We start from the raw sequence: 21,929 nt of genomic DNA, 5'->3' as shown, positions 1-21,929 counted from the left end.
GCAGCGATCGATGGCTGACTGGAACGTGGGGAGTTAGGAACGCATTAGCACCATCACTGAATAGAGAGATAGCCACGCCGACACCCGACATCGCATCCAGCGCCTCCCCTTGCCTTTTTGGCACTCCTTGTACATAACTGATAAAACATGAACATCCAATCAAGCATTTTCAACTTTTAAAATGTCGCATAACGGACAAAGTCTGAGGAAAAATAGGACACTTCACTGTAAGTTCAAAAGTGGTTCAAATGGCTCTGAGCACTATGGGACTTAACATCTGAGGTCATCAGTCCCCTAGAACTTAGAACTACTTAAACCTAACTAACCTAAGGACATCACACACATCCATGCCCGTGGCAGGATTCGAACCTGCGACCGTAGCAGTCCCGCGGTTCCGGACTGCAGCGCCTAGAACCGCACGGCCACCACGGCCGGCTCACTGTAAGTCTTGCACTGTCGAATGCACGCCGAGTATTTACCGCAAGCAAAAAAGAAAAATAAATGGGTACTATGATGCAAGTAAAGAACAAGGGCAACTGCAGCAACAAATGACATACACTTTTAAACACAGACACAAGTCGTTCTCTCATACTGGAGTACAAATTGTTTCCTCTCAATTGTGCATGGATGTCCTGTTTAAGAGACTTACTGGAATCTTTGCGGCCCATGTTGGAGGAAGATACGCCGCCAGATATCACACTACGTGCTGTGTCAACTACGTGAGCGTTGTGCGTAGAGTGCCTTTCAATTTATTTGACTTTTATATCTTATCAGCACGTAATCAATCTAGAGCTGTCAAATTCCGACCTTACCTCAACAGCAGAATCTGTGTATGAAAATCATTGCAAACAGCTGAAATATTAAACATTATTGGCCTTCATGATTACCTGTCAGTATCTAATCACTATGACACATTGCTGCGTTGTGTTGTGTGGGACTCGCTGCCTACAGTTACCTTGTCTTACATGTAAATTATACTACGTGTCCTGTGTAAGGTCGACTTTGTTTTAGTCAGTAGTCGTTCGAGTGGTAGATATCCCTATTCTGTACTATTCTTATTACCTGTTCTTCATCTATAGCATCCTCATTAATCTGTTTAATTTATTATGTTATCTTTGTCTAGCTCTAGAAGTTTCCCCTCTATTGATACTTCCACCTCCAAGTTCACTGCGTCTGGATGCATTTGAAGATGTCGTACCAAGCCGAACCTTTTTCCGGAGTGGGTTCTGAAAAGGCTATAGCCGCACTTTTTCTTTCCAAACATCTCTGTTTAGCACTTTCTCTGTGACTTAATTTTTAATATCCTTCTGTAGCTGTGCTCCAGACATATGCATGCATAGACTTCCTCCCATAGTCCATGACCATATTTGAGACTGGTAGGGTTTAATACTGTAGACGAATGAAGCTTTCTTTTCTTTGTCCATATCACTCTGGTTCTGATATCATTCTTGATGTGGAAATCTTGTGTCAGTTGGCTTACTAGTTCTGAGAATTATGTGACCTCTTCTAACCTATCCTTCTCCAGTTCTATTATTTTTCGTCACTATTTTTATTTTTCTCGTACACTACAGAAATGGAAGTAGTTCCAAGGCGAAGCACCAGCCCATCATTTATCAAACTTTGCGAATGTATTCGTCACATACCGTGTAATAAGTAATTAAACGCCGGCCGATGTGGCCGAGCAATTCTAGGCGCTTGAGTCTGCAACCGCGCTACCGCTACGGTCGCAGGTTCGAATCCTGCCTCTGGCGTGGATGTGTGTGATGTCCTTAGGTTGGTTAGGTTTAAGTAGTTCTCAGTTCTAGGGGATTGATGATGACCTCAGATGTTAAGTCCCATAGTGCTCAGAGCCATTTGAACCAAGTAATTAAACTTTCATTCCATTCAGAACTGATACCCGTCATCAACATCAGATTGAGGTGTGACGCCCACAGCACAAATACACTCTTGTATGTGAGAAGTCCTAGTCGTACTAATGGACAAAAACTTAAGCACGCCCAAGTCTGTAGTGGAAGGACTGTGCACAAAAACCCAGAGAAACACACGTAAGTTATGTACATATTTATTCAGCACCAAATTATCAACAAATAACAGTTTAGACAGTTTACAAAATTTTCAAATGACAGTGACGTCAGGGCAACGAACGTCATCGCCTCCAAACAAACAGCCCCAACGGCCATACTGACACACATACATTAAAAAATTACAAAATGTACACGCGCAAAAAATCATTCAACATAATTAAAGGGAAACCAGCTCGACACTTATTTAGCCAATGTTGGGATGAAAATCAATTAAATTACGTGAGTTTAAGAACCAGTAAAAAAACTTAATATTAAAAAAAAGGTGATACCCAGAAGAGCAAAACAAATTAATAGAAAACACATTTTCTCTTAAGGTAGAATGTCAACGCTTGCAGCTTATGTAAACCCAGTGTTGGCTCAGTACAATCAGCTGACAGAGAGCGACAAGGCATTACAAGCTAGCTCTAATCTTATGTAGAGTGCTTCAACCCTCATAACAATTTAAATTCAAAATTAACTACAGAAAATTTAACGCCACTAAAATAAGAGTCCAAACACAATAAGAACGTTTAATTGGTATTGTCTCAGAACACTCTAATGAATTTTAGACTTTTTAACATCTATTTTTAAAACAACAAATTCTTAAACCGACAAAACCTTAGGGCTTCAAAGCTCAAACATACACCTGAACGTTCAGAGCACAAATGTGGCTCTTGCTGTAATGACAGTGATAAACTATTTGCATGCAAAAGTGACAACGCGTACAACTGCCAGAGAGCCACCGCATGACTCCCGCAAGATCTTCCTCCTAATCACAATAACAGCAGACTCGGCTGTGCAGACACTACTCGTCCGGCGTCACATGGAGCATTGCCCGCAGTCGGGCCCAGAGACCACTAAGCTGGGCCTTGCGAGCTCCTTTATTTCCGCAGAGTATCACTTCCTAGCGAGGAGGCAGGGTAGCGTGGCCTCAAGCGCGGCCCGATATATTTGAAATCGATCACGGACCAGGTCAAAAAGGTCATAGTATACCTTTCAATATCGTATCGGACCTCCTTTTCCCGGCCGTAGTGGAGCAACTCGACGTGGCATGGACTAACAAGTCGTTGGAAGTCCCCTGCAGAAATGTTGAGCCATGCTGCTTCTTTGGAAGACCATAACTGCGAAAGTACTGCCGGTACAGGTTATCGCGCACGAACTGCCCTTTAGATTATGTGCCGTAAATGTTCGGTGGGATTTTTCAAATTGCTCTGAGCACTATGAGACTTAACTTCTGAGGTCATCAGTCCCCCAGAACTTAGAACTACTTAAACCTGACTAACCTAGGACATCACACACATCCATGCCCGAGGCAGGATTCGAACCTGCGACCGCAGCGGTCGCGCGGTTCCAGACTGTAGCTCCTAGAACCGCTCGGCCACTCCGGCCGGCTCGGTGGGATTCATTTAGTACGATGTAGGAGACCAAATCATTAGCTCTAACTGTCCAAAATGTTCTTCGAACCAGTGGGGAACAATTCTGGTCCGGTGATATGGCGCATTGTCACCCATAAAAATTCCATCGTTATTTGTGAACGTGAAGTCCTTGAATGGCTGTAAATGGTCTCCAAGTAGCCGAACATGACCATTTGCAGTCAATGAACGATTCGGTTGGATCAGAGGACACAGTCCATTCCACGTAAACACAGCCCACACCATTATGGAGCCACCACCAGCTTGCACAGTGCCTTGTTGACAACTTGGGTCCATGGCTTCGTGAGGTCTGCGCCACACTCGAACCCTACCATCAGCTCTTACCAACTGAAATCGGAATCTTTCTGACCAGGCCACGGTTTTTCAGGTGTCTAGGGTCCAGTGCTGTTAGCAACGGCACTCGCATTGGTTGTCTGCTGTCATAGCCCACTAACGCCAAATTTTGCCGCACTGTCCTAACATATACGTTCGTCGTACGTCCTACATTGATTTTTACGGTTATCTCACGCAGTGTTGCTGGTCTGTTAGCATTGGCATCTCTACGGCAACACCACTGCTCTCGTTAAGTGAGGGCCTTCAGCCACTGCCTTGTCCGTGGTGAGATGAAATGTCTGAAAATTGGTATTCTCGGCACACTGTTGACGCTGTGGGTGTCGGAATATTGAATTGCCCAACGATCTCCCAACTGGAATGTTCCATGCGTCTAGATCCAACTACCATTCCGCGTCTCTTAATTCCCGTCGTTCGGCTGTGATCATGTCGGAAATCTTTACACGTGTATCACGTCAGTACAAATGGCAGCTCCGCCAGTGTACGGCACTTTTATACGTTGTGTACGATACTACCGCCATCTGTACATGTGCATATCGCTGTCCCATCAACTGTCACGGGGTATAGCACGGAATTTCTTGCAATGCGCGCCGGTTCAAAAATGGTTCAAATGGCTCTGAGCACTATGGGACTTAATATCTGTGGTCATCAGTCCCCTAGAACTTAGAACTACTTAAACCTAACTAACCTAAGGACATCACTCACATCCATGCCCGAGGCAGGATTCGAACCTGCGACCGTAGAAGGCGCGCGGTTCCGGACTGAGCGCCTAGAACCGCTAGACCACCGCGGCCGGCTTGTGCGCCGGTACATAGCGGTTGTTGCCGAGTGTAATTGCTCTTCTAAACAGCATCCCATACGAGCAAACCAGTTGCATCTTTACCTCCGATCACTCGTACTTTAGGTACTTGGGCTATGTAATCATAGGGTCGAGGCGTTCACGTTTGCTTTCATGCCCCGTAGCTAATTCGCTGCAAATAATAACCTGCAGCTATGATCCTGCAATCAAACAGTCTATGCATTGCCTAGAACTGCAAATTAATAAATAAAATAAAAATAAATGAATAATTTAATAAAAAGGGTTCTATCCTAACGTCTGTAACTGGTGTAGACGACAGAGAATTATGTTGAATATTATTTATTCAAGAAATTACATCTCAGATAAACGGAAATTGGTACTACGATATTCAGTTAAAATGCAAGTAGGGAAACACCCTTATCAAATGCAGTAAAGTTACGTTGAGAGCGCTAGGAGAACAGTAGCAAAATTTCCAAACTAAATAGTCATCAAAGACTCGCGAAAACTAAGCCTGTTTCGTGATCAGAATACATCAAATATTCACCAGCTCAAAACCCTTCAGAGTTCAACAGGATGATTCACAAATTAACACACGCGATACAAAAAATAGTAACACATACTCTGTCTATCCTCAGCTCAATAATATAGGCAGAAAAAGTTAGAGTCCCTTTATGGAACGCATTCAGATCTCTGGAAAGTCCCTTCAGAAGCTAATGTGTGGTAGCTGCTGTACACCGCCCAGAATGAGTCACCTACACCACTGAATCACGCACGTTGCCTCAGGTAGGTATGCCTTCTTCAAGAACTCGACATGTAGTGTTCAGAATCGCTCCCTTGAGCTCTTCAGTAGAAAAGTCCGTCTTCACTTGACTCCTGTAGTGTTCCGTCACTGTCCAATTCTCATTGGCTGAAGGCCATTCCCATCAGAAATACATCGTTCTCACGCCCTACAGCCATGATTTGTCTCACCTGACCACTTTTCCCCACTAAACTAATATATTATAACAATATTTAAATAAAATAAATATTATAAACATTTGGTTACATTCAGATCATTTACAATAAATACAAGCAATAGATGGTTCATTAATAAATATGCGAGCATTCTTTTGCAAGTATGCTCACGTTAAATGACAAAGAATTGTTAAATATTGTTTCAACAATTAGTTTGTCCTGCTTGGCAGAAGTGTCTTTTGACATTCGTTTTCAACGGTGGTGTCCGCTAACATACGCAACTGACCACTTTCAAATTACCACTGTTGTTTTAATAGCACTTGCAAACAACTTTTAGAAAAAGCTACAGGCAAAACAGTAAACTATTCATTAAATAAAAGTACAAATATGACAAAATATTAGTTGCTCATGCTACATTATTTGCCGTATAAACGTGTAAAATACGTTGTACTTAGAAACATCTGCATAATGAAAGAGACCTATAAGACGTCGTAAATCAATAAATAAAATACATACAGGTACAGGGGATAGCAAAATAATGTGGACAGCGGTAGTAATGGGATGGTTGTGTTTGACGATCAACAAAGCAGTGAAGCACGTGTCGCTCTGATTCGTGCGTTTTCAGTACGGATTAGGCATCAATGCAGGCTGTTTACGAGTAATTCACACTTCATATTTGCATTGAGAGGCCGAGTTCTACGTGCAATGAAAGACCTAAAAGAGTTCCACAGAGGTTAGATCTTGGGGACCGAGTAGCTGGAGCATCAGTAACCAAGACAGCCAGCTTATTGAATGTTTCAAGACCAACTGTTCCAACAGTCATGACATCTTACACAAAACTTGGAAGGACATAATCGAGTAAACGTAATAGTGCGAGCAAATCAAAACTAAATGACAGAGATCGTCGTACGCTGACACGAACTGCGCCAAAACAATACAAAACTACGGTGGCTAAAGTGACTGCAGAGCTCAATAGCCATCTTCGACACCCCGTATCTATCGACACTGCCTGCCGAGAACTCCATAAACCGAATATTCATGGACGAGCTGCTATACCAAAATCATTAGTGACGACAACCATCTCGAAGAAGCGTAAAACATGGTGTCAGGAGCATAAATCCTGGACGGCTGATGAGTAGAAACACCTCATATGGTCCGAGGAGTCAACGTTTCCTTTATTTCCAAAATCGGGCTGGGTTTACGTCTGGAGAAAGCCAAAAGAAGACTATAATCCTGACTGCTTGATTCCAACGGTTAAGCATGGCGGTGGAAGTATGTTGGCAGCCATATCATGGTATTCTGCAGCTCCCATCATTTCTCTCAAAGGCCGTGTTGCAACCAACGATTATGTGAACATTTTAGGTGCTCAGGTGCACCCCATGATTCAGTCCAACAATGATGCCATATTTCAGGATGATAATGCATCCATTCACACAGTAAGGACTGTAAAACCGTGTTATGGGAGCATGAAACTGGACTTCAGCGTCTTTCTTCTCCAGCACAGTTCCCGGATTTGAACATTACCGAACCCTTGTGGGCGGTGTTGGAGCGCAGACTCCGGAGCAGATTTCCGCTCCCTCACCACTAGCATGTGTTATAATAGGTTCTGATCGAAGAGTGGCGTAACAGTCCACTGGGGACTACACAATGATTAACTGACAATATTCCAAGAAGAATCGCAGCTATATTACAGGAAAATGAGTATTCAACGCCTTATTAATAAACCATTCCCAAGTAAGTACAGACGTTCACATTATTTTGCCTATCCGCTGTACGCAGCTTTCAGGGATGATAGCTATAGTGCAATGCTGTCATCTGAGATTTCGTTTCTTGAAACAGCATGAAGCGCTTAATGTTGTTAATTCAGAGCTTTATTGTGTACATGTTTATTCGTTGTGGAATATTAATTTCTAGAGTTTTAAAGATAGTGACATACTGTTGTGTCATTGGATACACCTCATTTATCTGAGATCACAAATGTATTGAGATTTGCATTAACATTTGATGTGCGTTATTGTCGTTTGTCAAAGAGCTGTAAGACGCTACCTTTCAGTTTGTCTCAAAGTCCACCATTGTAGGGAGCACAGCTGGCCCTCCTAAGCGATCGACGCGTCGTCCAAAATTCCCCGCACTGGGATTTACCCACATCCGGTCCTCTGCTGTCGCCCTGGCACCTGACTCACCTGGAGATGTAGCCTAGCCGGAAGCCGGAACTGCCTCGGCGCGCCCTGACGAGGAGAGGTCCCCAGCGGTGAGGTAGACTTTTTGCAACAGTCTACACGGTGACGTAGGTTGAGAGCCCAGGTATCACACAATGCAGCCATAAATCCTAGTGGGCCATCGTATGCGAATAATTGATGAAAAAAATTAGGAATTTTGCGCGACACTCATTAACGTTAAAGAAGTTTTTAAGTGCAGGCCCGTTGCGTGTTATAATGGACATTCGTATGAAGGAGGTTGCGTCTTCGATTCTCGTAAGGTGCACTAGTTGTCTTTTATTTTTAAATTTTTATCGAAATGACTTCGATCGTTATTTTTATTCAACTAGTTTAAGTGTAATTCTTTATTTCTATTCTTTTGTCACATTTAATCACCGTATGAACTTTTTCATTTTTCACTTTTTTCTTTGTATCATTCCTTTTCCAATCAGAATTTTTGTGAATATGAATTTAATTTTATTTATCTATTACAAAATTCAATTATTTGAAAATTCCGATTCATTAGTTAAAAAAAGACGAAATAATCTATTTATATTTGTGCAATGATGTGACAATGTATTTTTGCTACTAGATGTGCAACTTTTTGCACGGTAATCGTCATACAAACATTTAAAACATTACCTAAATACCTATTACGCAATGGAAAAGTAACGCAGATGAAAATTTAAATGAAACACGAGTTTATAAGTAAAACGAAATTCAAATAAAATGAGAAATAGATGTAATGAACGCAATAATGAGGACGAAAAAACAGGGTGAGGAAGCAAAAGAAATTAAATCGAAATTAATACATAAAATTAATTAAAAGCACATGAACAAAGATTTCAAGTGTAGAAATAATGATAGGAAAAAGAATGAGTTTAAATGAAGAAGTTGGTACTGTAAAATTACATGACAAAGGAATTAAATTACAAAATTACATTTAAACAAATTAATTGAATAACAGTAATGATCAAAGTCAGTTCGATAAAGATTTAAAAATATAAAAGTTTGGTGCACCTGACGTGACGCGAACACACAATCTTCAGCATGTGAAAAAGTCATCCTATCCATTACACCCCGCAGCCAGAATGTACCTTGCAACTTTTTCAATCCTGTTGAGAGTCACACAAAGTTCTGAAGTTTTTTTCGTCAATTACTCGCAAACAAGGGTCCGTCATAGTGGATGGCGGCAGTGTATGATACCTGCTACCTTAAGCTACATCACTTATAGATAGTTTCAAAAAGTCGATCGCAGCACTGGGGACCTCTCCTTGTGAGACCTGCATCCGCTAGCGTCCAGCCATTCCACAAATATACCTTACCTCGTATTCTGGGCTGCCGATTAGCTCGCCTAGATATGCGTAACGTTAGAAATGTCTCAAAAACATACTGTGTCAGTTCAGAAACGCTTTTGTCTGAAGGATCGTATGAAAGCTTGCATCTTCTAATCGCATCTCAGATATCATCTACAGGTGAAACAACGGTGGACGAGGCAGTTCAGTGACAGATCCGAACATTCCTTTAGGTGTTTGTGATGTGAACTGCAGAGTGCGGTCTTGGATTATGATACTGAAATATACCATTTGATACTATACTCATTTAGGGGACAACAAGATTTACAATTCTTGTCACACAGAGATGAGTATACAGCCGACATTCGTCATTTCCCAAATCAGTCCTGGCGTCATATTCAATTGCTCCGACATCATGATGTTTTTTCTACCAGTGCTACCAGTACTACCGATAATGCTACCAATTACTACGACATTTATGTACTGTACCGAAACTATGGAACCGTAGTTTTGGTAGATCGCTACTCTATAGATGACGCATAGCAACATTTCAACACAGCCTCCAGTAATCTCGTTCTGACGATTCGTGGTGACACGATGCCTGTAACCACTGTCTGCATTTCAGCTGTTGTCATCCATCAGTTCGTCAGAGCTATTCGAACAGTCCTAAGATCCTCTCGTGTTGTGTTCCTTCAGGAAACATAAGTGTCTATTCATCTTAGCACACTCTTATCCCAGGTCCAGCTCGTAAACAAAATCCGAAAGACGGTGACAAACGTCCGTGCACGTCCTGTATGCATGCACTGTTGCGATCTCGAACAAAAAAGTTCCACTAATGTTAGTTGCAACCAACGGTCATACCACAGTGATATCACCGGTTCCCTTCAGATGAGTGGAGTTAAGCCCTACCGGGCTTGGCTGGCAGCTGGATGGGTGACCGTCCGCGTCTGCTGAGCGCTGTTGGCAAGCAGGACGCACTCACATCTTTTGAGGCCAGTTGAGGAGCTACTTGATTGAGAAGTAGCGGCTCTGGTCGCGAAAACTGACAACGGCAGGAGGGAAGTGTGTTGACCACATGACCCTCCACATCCACATCCAGTGACACTGGGCTGAGGATGATGCGGTGGTCGATCGGTACCATTTGGCCTTCAAGGCTTGTTCGGACAGAATTTTTAATGTTAGATACACTCAGCATTCACCATGTACTCACACCGTCCTTCGTCTGCCGGAACTGCTTTTCCCGTACTGAAAATAAGCTCTAGGACTAGCGTCTTTTATTAGTAATCACCCAGGATGTGGCTAAGCCATGTCACCGCAATATCCTTTCTTTCAGGAGTGCTAGTTCTGTGAAGTTCACAGGAGAATCTGTGAAGTTTGGAAGGCACGAGACGAGGCACCGGTAGAACTGAACCTCTGAAGATGGGGCGTGAGCCCTACTTGTATAACTGAGACGGTAGAGCACTTGCTCACGAAAGGCAAAGGTTCCGAGTTCGAGTCTCGCTCCGGCACGCAGTTTTAATCCGCCAGGAAGTTTCTTATCAGGGCACACTCCGCTGCAGAGTCAAAATCTCATTCTGGAATCAAAACGTCCTTGGTTCCGAGTTCGAACCCTGCCTCTACTTAAATTTTGAATAAAAATTATCAGTAATGGCGGCCAAAGACTTCCAGGATAAGAAGTCCCCTTCATTCAGCCAACGGCTTTGTCACAGAGAGAGGAGGAGCGGACGGAGGTTCAGGGCACTCCCTTGGGAAGGGAAACTACCCCTAAAGGCGAAAGAATCAGCAGTTAACAGCATGAGGGCGCAGAGGGCAGTGGAAACCACTGAATTAAAAATCAAAAACAAAGGATGTCCACAGGACATGTGGCTTATAATTGAAAAAGTGTCGCGATGGTCTCTCCATTGGCGTAATCCCCCATTCGGATGTCCGGCAGGGGACTGCCAAGGGGGAGATGATAGTGAGAAAAAGACTGAACAACCAACGAAAGAATAATGTTTTACGAGTCAGGGCGTGAAATGTAAGGAATTTGAACGTGGTAGGGAAGCTGGAAAATATGAAAAGGAGAACACTGAGGCTCAATATAGATATTATAAAGGTCAGTGAAGTGAAAATGAATGAAGACATGGACTTCTTGTCAGACGAGTATAAGGTAATATCAAGAGCAGCAGCGAATGGTTTAACGGGAGCAGGATTCGTTATGACTAGGAAGGTAAGGCAGAGAGTGAGTTACTGTGAACAGTTCAGTGATAGGGTTGTTCTCATCAGAATCAACAGCAGACTAACACCACCAACAGTACTTCAGGTGTAAATGCCGACGTCGCAAGGAGAACGTGAAGAGAGAGAAAAAGTACTCGTATAACAAGATATTGAACGGCCAATTCAGTACGTAAAGGAAGATGAAAATTTAATAGTCATGGGGAACTGGAATACGGTTGTAGGGAAAGGAGTAGAAGAAAGGGTTACGAGAGAGTATTGGCTTGGTAGTAGGAATAAGAGAAGAGAGACACTAATTGATTCCTGCAATAAATTTCAGATGGAAGTAGCGAATACTCTGTTCAAGAAACTCAAAACGAGGTTGTATACTTAGAAAAGGCTGGGAGATTCAGAAAGATTTCAGTTACATTACTTCATGGTCAGGCAGAGATTTCGAAATCAGGTACTGGATCGTAAGACGTACCCACGCGCAGATACAGACTCTATCACAATTTAGTACTGATGAAGAGTAAACTGAAGTTTAAGAGACTAGTCAGGAAGAATCAGTACGCAAATCAGTGGGATACGGAAGTGCTAAGGAATGAGGAAGTGCACTTGAAGTTCTTTAACGCCATAGTTAAATAGGTAATTCGGCTGAAGAGGAATAGAACGCCTCTAAAAATGGGTGTCACCGAAGTTCGAAAGAAAAACATAGGTACAAAGAAGTTAACTACGAAGAAACCATGGGCAACAGAAGAAATACTTCGACTGGTCGATGGAAGTAAAAAAAATGTTCACGGAAATTTGGAAATACAGAAGTCGCTTACGAATGAAATAAATAGGAAGTGCAGAGAAGCTAAGGCAAAAACGCTGCATGAAAAATGTGAAGTCATCTGAAAAGAAACGGTTGTTGGAAGAACTGACTCAGCATTAAAAAAAGTCAAAATAACCCTTGGTGACATTAAAATCAAGGGTTGTAACATTAAGAGTGCAATGGGAATTCCACTGTTAAATGCAGAGGAGAGAGCAGATAAATGGAAAGAGTACATTGAAGGCCTCTGTGAGGGGAAAGAATTATCTGATGTGATTGAAGAAGAAACAGAAGTTAACAAGAGAAATGGGGCCAAATATTAGAATCAAAGTTTAAAAGAGTGTTCGAAGACTTAAGATCAAATAACTCAGAAGGGATGGATAACATTCCATCAGAATTTCTGAAACAACTGGGGGGAGGATGGGGGGGGGGGGGAGATAGTGGCAAAAAAACCATTATTCACGTTGGTGTGTACAATGTATGAGTCTGGCGATATACCATCTGACTTTCGGAAAACCATCTTCCACACAATTCCTGCAAGATCAGGCAGGCGACTTTCAACGTGTGAGTACTGCTTGTAGACACTTGGTTGACGAAATATGGAACTTTGGGTCTGACTGTGATTTGTGCTCGGATAGCCAAATGGTAAGGCGACCCCTCGTGATAAACGGGAAATTCGGGTCTGAGACCCGGTCCGGTACAAATTTTCGTTTTCGTCATTCCATTATACAGAAGCTGGCAGTCCATATTCGCAACTGCGAATACGTTTCGTGTATTCATACCGGCTGTAGTCACCTCTGTGCCTGTTCCTTCGTACATGCATGCATGTCCAAAGGAATATTAAATCGTAATTCGGAGTAACACAAGCACTGCAATGTCGTACCAGGAAACATGGTTTTCGGCGAAACGTGGATACCTGGTAAAGGGGTGAACCCTCGGCGCTGAGACGTATTATGTGTCATCAACCTTGCAGGCGTAACTTCACGACGTGTCATTTGATGTTAGGGACGAGGTCAAGGATTCGTCCAGAGTATGATGGTGGTCTAATTTTGATTTTTGAATCTGTGGACAAATCTTTCTCTTGGCTAATTGGAGGCCGAATGGAGAGGTGCTGTGTGTATTAATTGTATGCCGTTTTTTAAAAAAAGCAATAAATGAGCCTACAATAATTTGCGGCCCATTATCAGTTACCAATGTTTCTGGGAATCCCTCTATTGAAAAAATGTTTGCCTTTCTCTGGACAGTTTGACTAGATGAGATTTTCAACATGCCGGAGACATAAGGAAATCTGTACTTGCATCTCTGACTATGACCCAACTACGGCCCCAAAAAGGTCCAGCAAAATGCAGGTGTAGTCTGGAACAAGGCGTGGAAGTGTCGGCTCATGGGAGGAATCGGTGAGGTGGTGCAGCATGGTTGCTTTGGCACGTCTGCACGATGGTGACATCAAGGCCCCGCCAGTATGATTGCTGGCAAGCCAACCTTATAGTAAGGACCACATCCTGTGCCCCTCATGGATTAGGACCAGCACCCATTGTTCTAGTGATGTCAGAATATCCACCATGGTGCAGCGCTTCTCACCCTGTAGAAGTAAGACACCATGGAGGATTGAATGCTCGTGTCTCCTGTGCCAGTATGCCCGGATTTCTGGGTTATTGATGTGTCATCAATCGGAGGGCCACCCCCACTAGACCATACGAAGAAGTTCCCTGATGACTGGCTCGTCTACGGAGTATCTGGCCACCAGCGTTGGGTCCAAGGGGGGCTGGCTACTGCTTCTCTGCCTCGTTGTCTTAGTGTTAATATACCTCTGGGTTCTCATCAAATTCTAGATCCTGACCTACTGGTAATCGGAACAGAGGTTCACCATTAGCATGTTTTGTGGGGAAACAGAATTGGATGTCATGTGCAGATAAAAATAGAGTTCACCATTGTATGCAGAGAGCCTTCTCGGTGAGGATGGATGTTAAAATTCCTTGGTACCAGAAGGAAATGTCGAAGGTAAAAATTGTAGGGGAAGACAGAGACTGGAATAGATTCAGCAGATAACTTAGGACATAGGTTGCAAGTGCTACTCTGAGATGAAAATATTGGCACAGGAGAGGAATTCATGGTGGGCCATATCAAACCAATCAGAACACTGTTAACTAAAAAAATGTAATAATGTAATTTTTTGAGGTCAAAGATAATGGCAAGTGCTTCTTTTTCACTTGGGATGCCGTTTCTTTGAACTCTTTACAGAGTCTTCGAGATGAAAGAAATAGGCCACTCCCCCCCCCCCCCTAATTGATAATGTAGGATAAGAGTACTCCCACTTCATAGTCAGATCCATTTGCCACTAAAACGAGATGGTGGGATGGATCATATGCAGTGAGGCACATGGGTGGCGAAAGGTTTTCTTAACCTCTCTGAAAGTGTCACATGATGGTAAAGTTTTCACATCCCCTGATACCACCATTTCACCCCTTATTTTGACGCCTCTGCAATGGAGGTCAGAACTGCGACATCTAGAGTTGAAATCACTCGGTTTTCTTATGGGTGGCTCAGGGAAACATTCAGACACATCGCGGATAAGAATCGACACGCAAAGGCCACAAGAAGTGGTGAAAAGGGCGTCAATGGAAACACACCTTCCCTTGCAGCATTGGTACATTTCAGTTCGCAATGCAATGCGCACAGGACGCCGTTATTGACTATTTTTCTACTGTTGACACCTCTCCCCACCTCTGGACGATTCAACACTTCTCTAAGAATGCTGTGGGTCTGCAACCCTAATTAACTTGATCTGACCTCTTTGGAGCGTAGTGTGACCACAGTTTTTGCTCTAGCGTACAGGGTGGAACCACAAAGGTCCGTTCAAAACCATTCGGTGAAATTTGATCGTGATCTGAAGTAGCAAGAGACTGTTAGAGCTCTTTCAGCCCTCCTACTTCGCGCCCTCCTGTGGCATTACCATAGGGGTACAACAGCGATACATGCAGGAATAAAACGGTAAAGGGTTCCTCTAAGGCCCTCAGTTCGTCAACACCTTCTGTGACACCCGTGAACCTTTGTTGAGCACTTTAAAAACGTACCTGTACAGAGACTTCCACACCCACTCAACTGATTGGCGCTTCGCTCCTTCTCTGGTACCTGCTTGTGGTCATGCGAAATCCGAAGAATATCGAATGGGTTGCCTGGCCACAGGCGCTCGAGCAGCAACGGAGCGGCACTCAGCTGAATGGGTGACGAAGTCTCTGTAGGGGTACATTTTTGAAGTGCGAAAGGAAGGTACAAGTGGGGCGATGAGAGTGTTGTCAAACTGGCGTATCTCAGAGGGATCCTTTGCCATTTTTTTCATTTATTCACGCACATCTCAATGTTTTAGTCCTTCCCCCTCCCCCGTCTGTGATTATGCCACAGAAGGGAAGCATAAGCAACCTATGCTAATTCAGATTCCACCAAGTGGTTAAGAACGATCCTTAACGGTTTCATGCTCTACACCTGTGCAAAAATCGCGGTCGCGCTATACTCCAAAGAGGTCATATCACGCTCAGTGGGGCTGCAGCCCAACAATGTCCTTAGAGAAGGGCTGAATAGTTGTGACAAGGGGGAGGGGGCGGCGGCAGCTATCACCAGTGTTGAACTTTCTCAAGAACGTCGTCCTCTTGCTCACGGCACTGCGAACTATTCTTCTAGACTACGAAATGTGTGGGAATCAACGCCCCAAGGAAAGGTGTGATTTAACTGACGTCCACCTCCTGAGGCTTTTCGTGTCGATTTTGAGCAGCGGTGTGTTTGAAATGTTTTCCTCGGTCCCCATAAGAAAATAGAGTGATTTTAACGCTAGGCGTCGCGGTTCTGATGTCCATCACAGAGGCGTCAAAAGAAGGGGTGGGATGTGGGTAGCGGGATGTGTGATGACCTTCCCAGCGTGTGACACATCCACTGTTGTATTGGGCAGAATTGTGGTGAAATTAGGTACTAATGTGACATCATTAACTCGCTTTACACCTCACCTGAAGTTTTGAAGTCTTTCCGTTTTTTTTCCGCATATCTCGACACCTTGCTATCAAAAGCGTCGCCGAGCCACAGGGTGACGTTGCAGGGCGGCAGACTTTTGTACCACTGCAAAAGAAGGTTGGAGCCTCGTTTGAGGCAAATTTCAAACTTCTGCATCGCAGTGGGAGACAATTACGTGGATTAAAAAAACGAACCTTTAATTGTTTCGTGCAGTGTTGTAGGACGAAGGAGCATGCGTAGACAACCGTATGTATAACAACCCATGTCTGGAGGAATTCACTTTCATGTTACAGGAAAATACGTATGAAAGAAGGTTTTCCAGTCTTCAGTATCTTGTACATCTGTATCAGTACACAGCAAACCATAGTGGAGGTCATGGCAGAAGCAATTCCCCATTGTGACACGTGTAAGGGTTTCGCCGGCCGGTGTGGCCGAGCGGTTGTTGGCGCTTCAGTCTGGAACCGCGCGACCGCTACGGTCACAGGTTCAAATCCTGCCTCGGACATGGATGTGTGGGATGTCCTTAGGTTAGTCAGGTTTAAGTAGTTCTAAGTTGTAGGGGACTGATGATCTCAGATGTTAAGCTCCACAGTGCTCAGAGCCATTTGAATCATTTGAAATTTGGTATTCTTGGCACACTGTTTCCATTTGCGTATGGGGCTGGAGATTAACCATTGTTTAGATGCCTCTGGGAATGTACATTATTAGTTAGTGTAATCAGTCTTAACATTCTCTTCGGGAGCGATACTCGAGGTTCTTAAAAATCTGTTTCTTGGCGAATATTGGCAACTAGTTCAAGTTCAATACTTAGAGTTTTTCAAAATTTCGGCAAAACTATCCCGAGGATCAAATTAACCTGTTATAGCCACTATTCTGAAAATATTCCGTAGGGCATTGGCGTAGCCATGTCCCTGCAACATCCTTTCTTCCAAGAGTGCTAGTAATCCAAGGTGTTTGGGAGAACTGTGAAGTTTCGAATGTACTGACGGGAGTAAGGCTGTGAAGAAGGGTTGTTCCCCTTGCTTGGATAACTAATTCGCTAGAGCACTTGCCTGCAAAAGGCAAAGGTCTCAGGTTCAAGTTCTGGCCCGACACACTCTTATTATCCGCCACGAAGTTTGAGCCTAACTTCTTTTTCGAACATTGTGAGTCATTTGGTCGCCTGTTGTTAAAGTGATCGGTCAATATATGTCAGGGGTCTATATTTATTAGCACTGTGTTTTTTTAGGAACGCGTATTGAAAGTAAATAGTTCTCCCATACCACAGTTTGTATTTGGACACACTGGGGCAATAAACAAATTGTAAGGAATGCGGGAAAAAGTTGTTCAAATGTCGTTAAAAGTAGTTTTCTGACAGAAGAGTATCGTGAGACTAATGTATATCAGATACCACTCGTACATGGGTATCTCTGTCCTTCATTATATATCTTGACTTGTTTCTTTTCCCTAGCGTTATCTAATGTTGTATTGCAACTGCAACTAATTCTGGAAACACTAGCGGTTTAGAGATACCAGAAGTATGAAACAAGGAGAACTGTCCTTTTCACAAACTACGTGTGTAACGGAAAGTGTACTGATGAGTTGCTCATTTAGAGATAACTACCACGTAATACAGATAAGACTCATGTCGCGTGAGAGAGCGGAATAATACTGCGCACGCCGGCCGCGGTGGTGTCGCGGTTCTAGGCGCGCAGTCCGGAACCGTGCGACTGCTACGGTCGCAGGTTCGAATCCTGCCTCGGGCATGGATGTGTGTGATGTCCTTAGGTTAGTTAGGTTTAAGTAGTTCTAAGTTCTAGGGGACTTACGACCACAGCAGTTGAGTCCCATAGTGCTCAGAGCCATTTGAACCAATACTGCGCACGTCTTTGCTGGATGACACCAGACATTGTATTAGCTGCGTTGGTGTCTGCAATATGCTGGGTGGAAAGGAAACGAACGAAGAAAGGAATTTGAAGCACCACCATCAGAGGTCGCCAAAGTAGGATAAATAGAGGAAGGATGGGAGAAACACGACTAGGATCTATTTCAGGATGTGTAGGATGTTTCACATTGTTTTAGCGATTTCAGTTTGAATAACACATAGTCTAATAGTTGAAAAATTGAACGTTTTACAGAAGGCACAACATTTATTCAAGTTTATTTATGAAATACTACATCGGACAAATGACGACCATTCACGGTTACACAACACTCGCGGCGTTTCACCCAGTTTTTGTACATATCTTTCATAACTGCTGGAGGAATTCTGGAAATTTCATCGTGAACTCGATCTTTTGACTGCTGCAAGCTTCTCGGTCGGTCGGAGTACACTCGCGCCTACAAATAACCCAACAGGTAAAAGTCTGGCAAGCTTAGATCAAGCGAAAGAGGCGGTCGTACAACGCAAGAGCGTTTGGAAATTATGCGGCTACGAAAAGCTTCGCAGAGAACTTACAAAGTGTGTGGCACGTCGCGGCGTCTTTTTGGAACCGAGTTTTCGTAACGAACTACGAGGGCTTGCCTGTAAACTGCTCTGTACACCTTCGATGAACTCGGAAGTTCGGACGGTTTTCCGAGGGCCGGTTAACAGTCGATTCCACGCACTAGCAGTTCCACGGAAGTTCTTATTAAGTTCAATATTGTTCCACGATCAGAAACTGAATACCGCTGCTGCATCTTGAAATGCTTACGAAAGACATGTTGCACCAGCACGACAGATTCACCGTAGCGAAAATGGGACTACACCGCGAAGCACGAAGTTGCTTCGATAAGCACGATATGTTTACTGAGCTGTTTACGGAATGAAACTTGACACTCTGCATTACTAACAGACTGCGCAACCGTCCCTGTATCTTGATTTTACCGCGCGTTATCCAAATTTGAAATTGTGAAATAACCTGTACTTGCGCGTTCCTTAACGCAGGCAAGGAAACGCGTTGTCGTCCGAGTGGGAGAAGTCGCGTGTGACGCCACAAAGGAGCACCTTTGGTCGCTATTAGTCAAGGGAAACAAGTGGCGCCACTTGTGACGTCACAAGTGGCACCGCTAGCTGCCAGAGTTCGGTGGGTTCGGTGTCTAGCGTGTTCTCGACAGTGGCGGAAGCCGGTTAGCCGACGGCATCCAGCGGCGCCAATGATGCGCCGGCTGCCAGGCCAAGTAACACCTCTGTCCGTTTGGAGTTGCCGAAGACCGTCACGAAGCATTGCAGAACCATAGAAATTAAAATACCTAATATCGTGTAAGGCCCCCGCGAGCATGCACAAGTGCCACAACACGACTTGGCATGGACTCGACTAATGTCTGAAGTAGTGCTGGAAGGAACTGACACCATGGTTCAAATGGCTCTGAGCACTATGGGACTTAACATCTGAGGACATAAGTCCCCTAGAACTTAGAACTACTTAAACCTAACTAACCTTGGGACATCACACACATCTATGCCCGAGACAGGATTTGAACCTGCGACCGTAGCAGTCGCGTGGTTCCGGACTGAAGCACCTAGAACCGGTCGGCCACCGCGGCCGGCGAACTGACACCATGAATCCTGCAGGGCTGTCCATAAATCCGTAAGAGTACGAGGGGGTGGAGATATTTTCTAAACAGCACGTTGCAGATATGCGCAATGATGTTCATGTCTGGGGAGTTTGGTGGCCAGTGGAAGTGTTTAAACTCACAAGACTGTTCCTGGAACCACTCTGCAGCAACTCTTGACGTGTGGGTGTCGCATTGTGCTGCTGGAATTGTCCAAGTCCGTCGGAATGCACATTGGACGTGAATGGATGCAGGTGGTCAGTCAGGATGCTTACGTACGTGTCACCTGCCAGACGCGTATATAGACTTACCAGGGGTCCCTTATCACTCAATACAATTTGAAACGAGACTCGTCCGATCAGGCAAGATGTTTCCAGTCATCGACAGTCCAATATCGTGTTGACGGTGCCAGGCGAGGCGTAAAGATTTGTGTCATGCAGTCATCAAGGATAGATGAGAGCCTTCGGCTCCGAAAGCCCATATCGATGATATTTCGTTGAATGGTTCGCACACTGACATTTGTTGATGATCCAGCATTGAAATCTTTTGCAGTTTGCGGAGGGGCTGCACTTCTGTCACGCTGAACGATTTTCTTCCGTCGTCGGTGGTACCGTTCTTGCAGGATCTTTTTCCGGCCGCAACGATGTCGGAGATTTGATGCTTTACCAGATTCCTGAAATTCACCGTACACTCGTAAAGTGGTCGTACGGGAAAATCCCCACTTCATCGCTACCTCGGAGATGCTGTGTCCCATCGCTCTCACGCCAACTATAACACCACTTTCAAACTCACTTAAATCTTGATAACCTGTCATTGTAGCGGCAGTAACCGATCTAACAACTGCGCCAGACACATGTTGTCTTATATAGGCGTTACCGGCAGCAGCGTCATATTCTGCCTGTTTACATATCTCTGCATTTGAATACGCATGCCTATACCAGTTTCTTTGGCGCTTCAGTATATGAAGCTTATTAGCCAAGGGACTTAAGTGGCGCCACGTTCCGCTCTATGGACCTGCTCGTTCATACGATATACATCACTCGAGCCGTGCTCTCAGCCGCACTGTCCTTCAATAACTTGTTACTACAGTATAGTGAACATCGAGTTTTTTTAGTGCGTTAAAACATTGCTATTCCTTTAATAAATAAACAGATATTTTAAAAATTTAAGAAAGACATTGAGATGTGAAGGAAATGATTAAACTGTTCGAAAGCAAAACTAATACAGAAGACCTACTTTCTGAGATTGAAGGCAAATCTGCAATCTGGGATTCCACGATAGAAGCACACACTGACAAAACAGAGAAACTGAGGTCTTGGTACGATGTCGTAAAGAATCTCTTTCCAGTATTTGAGGAGAAACTTGTAAGCGAGAAGAATATTTTAGGTGAGCTTCTACTAATTTCACTACCTCAACATCGTCAAACAGTGTATAACACAGTCCTCAGGTTAATCGAGGAATATATTAGGTTGCTGTATTAAGTTCGTAGCGTTTTTCCATAAAGAGACACATAACAGAGAAGTCAGCCATCAATAATATATTCTCCTTCACTATTTACAACAGCCTTCCAATGATGGGGCAAGTTTTCGATTCCGAGACAGTAAAAATAACGTGATTTTGAGGCGAAGAACTCGTCGAACCATGTTCGGAGCGCATTTTCATCCGGTGAGGAAGTTCGTTGAAGGTTGTTCGATAGAGTGTGGAAAAGGTGAAACTCTGAGGGCGCAAGATCAGGCGAATAAGTTGGGTGCGAAATGACTTCCCAACCCAACTACTGTATACAGCTCTTTGTCAACGTAGCAGAATACGGGCGTGGCTAATCGCCGAGTAGCATCACCTCACACAGATTCCCTGGTCATTGGTCTCAGTCTGCGTCTGTAAGACGTCTCATTTGTTGACAATAAATGTCAGCAGTGATGGTTACATTTTGGGGAAGCAACTCACAGTACACCACATCGTCGCCGTCCCACCAGAAGCATAACATTATACAGGGTTATTACAAATGATTGAAGCGATTTCACAGCTCTACAATAACTTTATTATTTGAGATATTTTCACAATGCTTTGCACACACATACAAAAACTCAAAAAGTTTTTTTAGGCATTCACAAATGTTCGATATGTGCCCCTTTAGTGATTCGGCAGACATCAAGTAGATAATCAAGTTCCTCCCACACTCGGCGCAGCATGTCCCCATCAATGAGTTCGAAAGCATCGTTGATGCGAGCTCGCAGTTCTGGCACGTTTCTTGGTAGAGGAGGTTTAAACACTGAATCTTTCACATAACCCCCACAGAAAGAAATCGCATGGGGTTAAGTCGGGAGAGCGTGGAGGCCAT

At 43.9% G+C, this 21,929-nt stretch overlaps 1 protein-coding gene across 1 annotated transcript in view; it reads right to left on the bottom strand.

Annotated features, from left to right (window-relative positions):
- Positions 1–719, bottom strand: part of LOC126199271 (sialin-like) — a 113,160-nt gene extending 112,441 nt beyond the window's left edge. Inside the window, exon 1 of the mRNA XM_049936079.1 lies at positions 650–719. Within this exon, the coding sequence (XP_049792036.1) occupies positions 650–668 (19 nt within the window). The 5' untranslated portion in view covers positions 669–719. The remainder of the gene's footprint in view (positions 1–649) is intronic.
- Positions 720–21,929: the final 21,210 nt, after the last annotated feature.

This window comes from Schistocerca nitens, chromosome 8, assembly GCF_023898315.1.
Source record: "Schistocerca nitens isolate TAMUIC-IGC-003100 chromosome 8, iqSchNite1.1, whole genome shotgun sequence".
NCBI lineage: Eukaryota > Metazoa > Arthropoda > Insecta > Orthoptera > Acrididae > Schistocerca > Schistocerca nitens.
The sequence above is the reverse complement of the archived record's forward strand: the minus strand, read 5'-3'. Positions and strand labels throughout refer to the sequence as shown.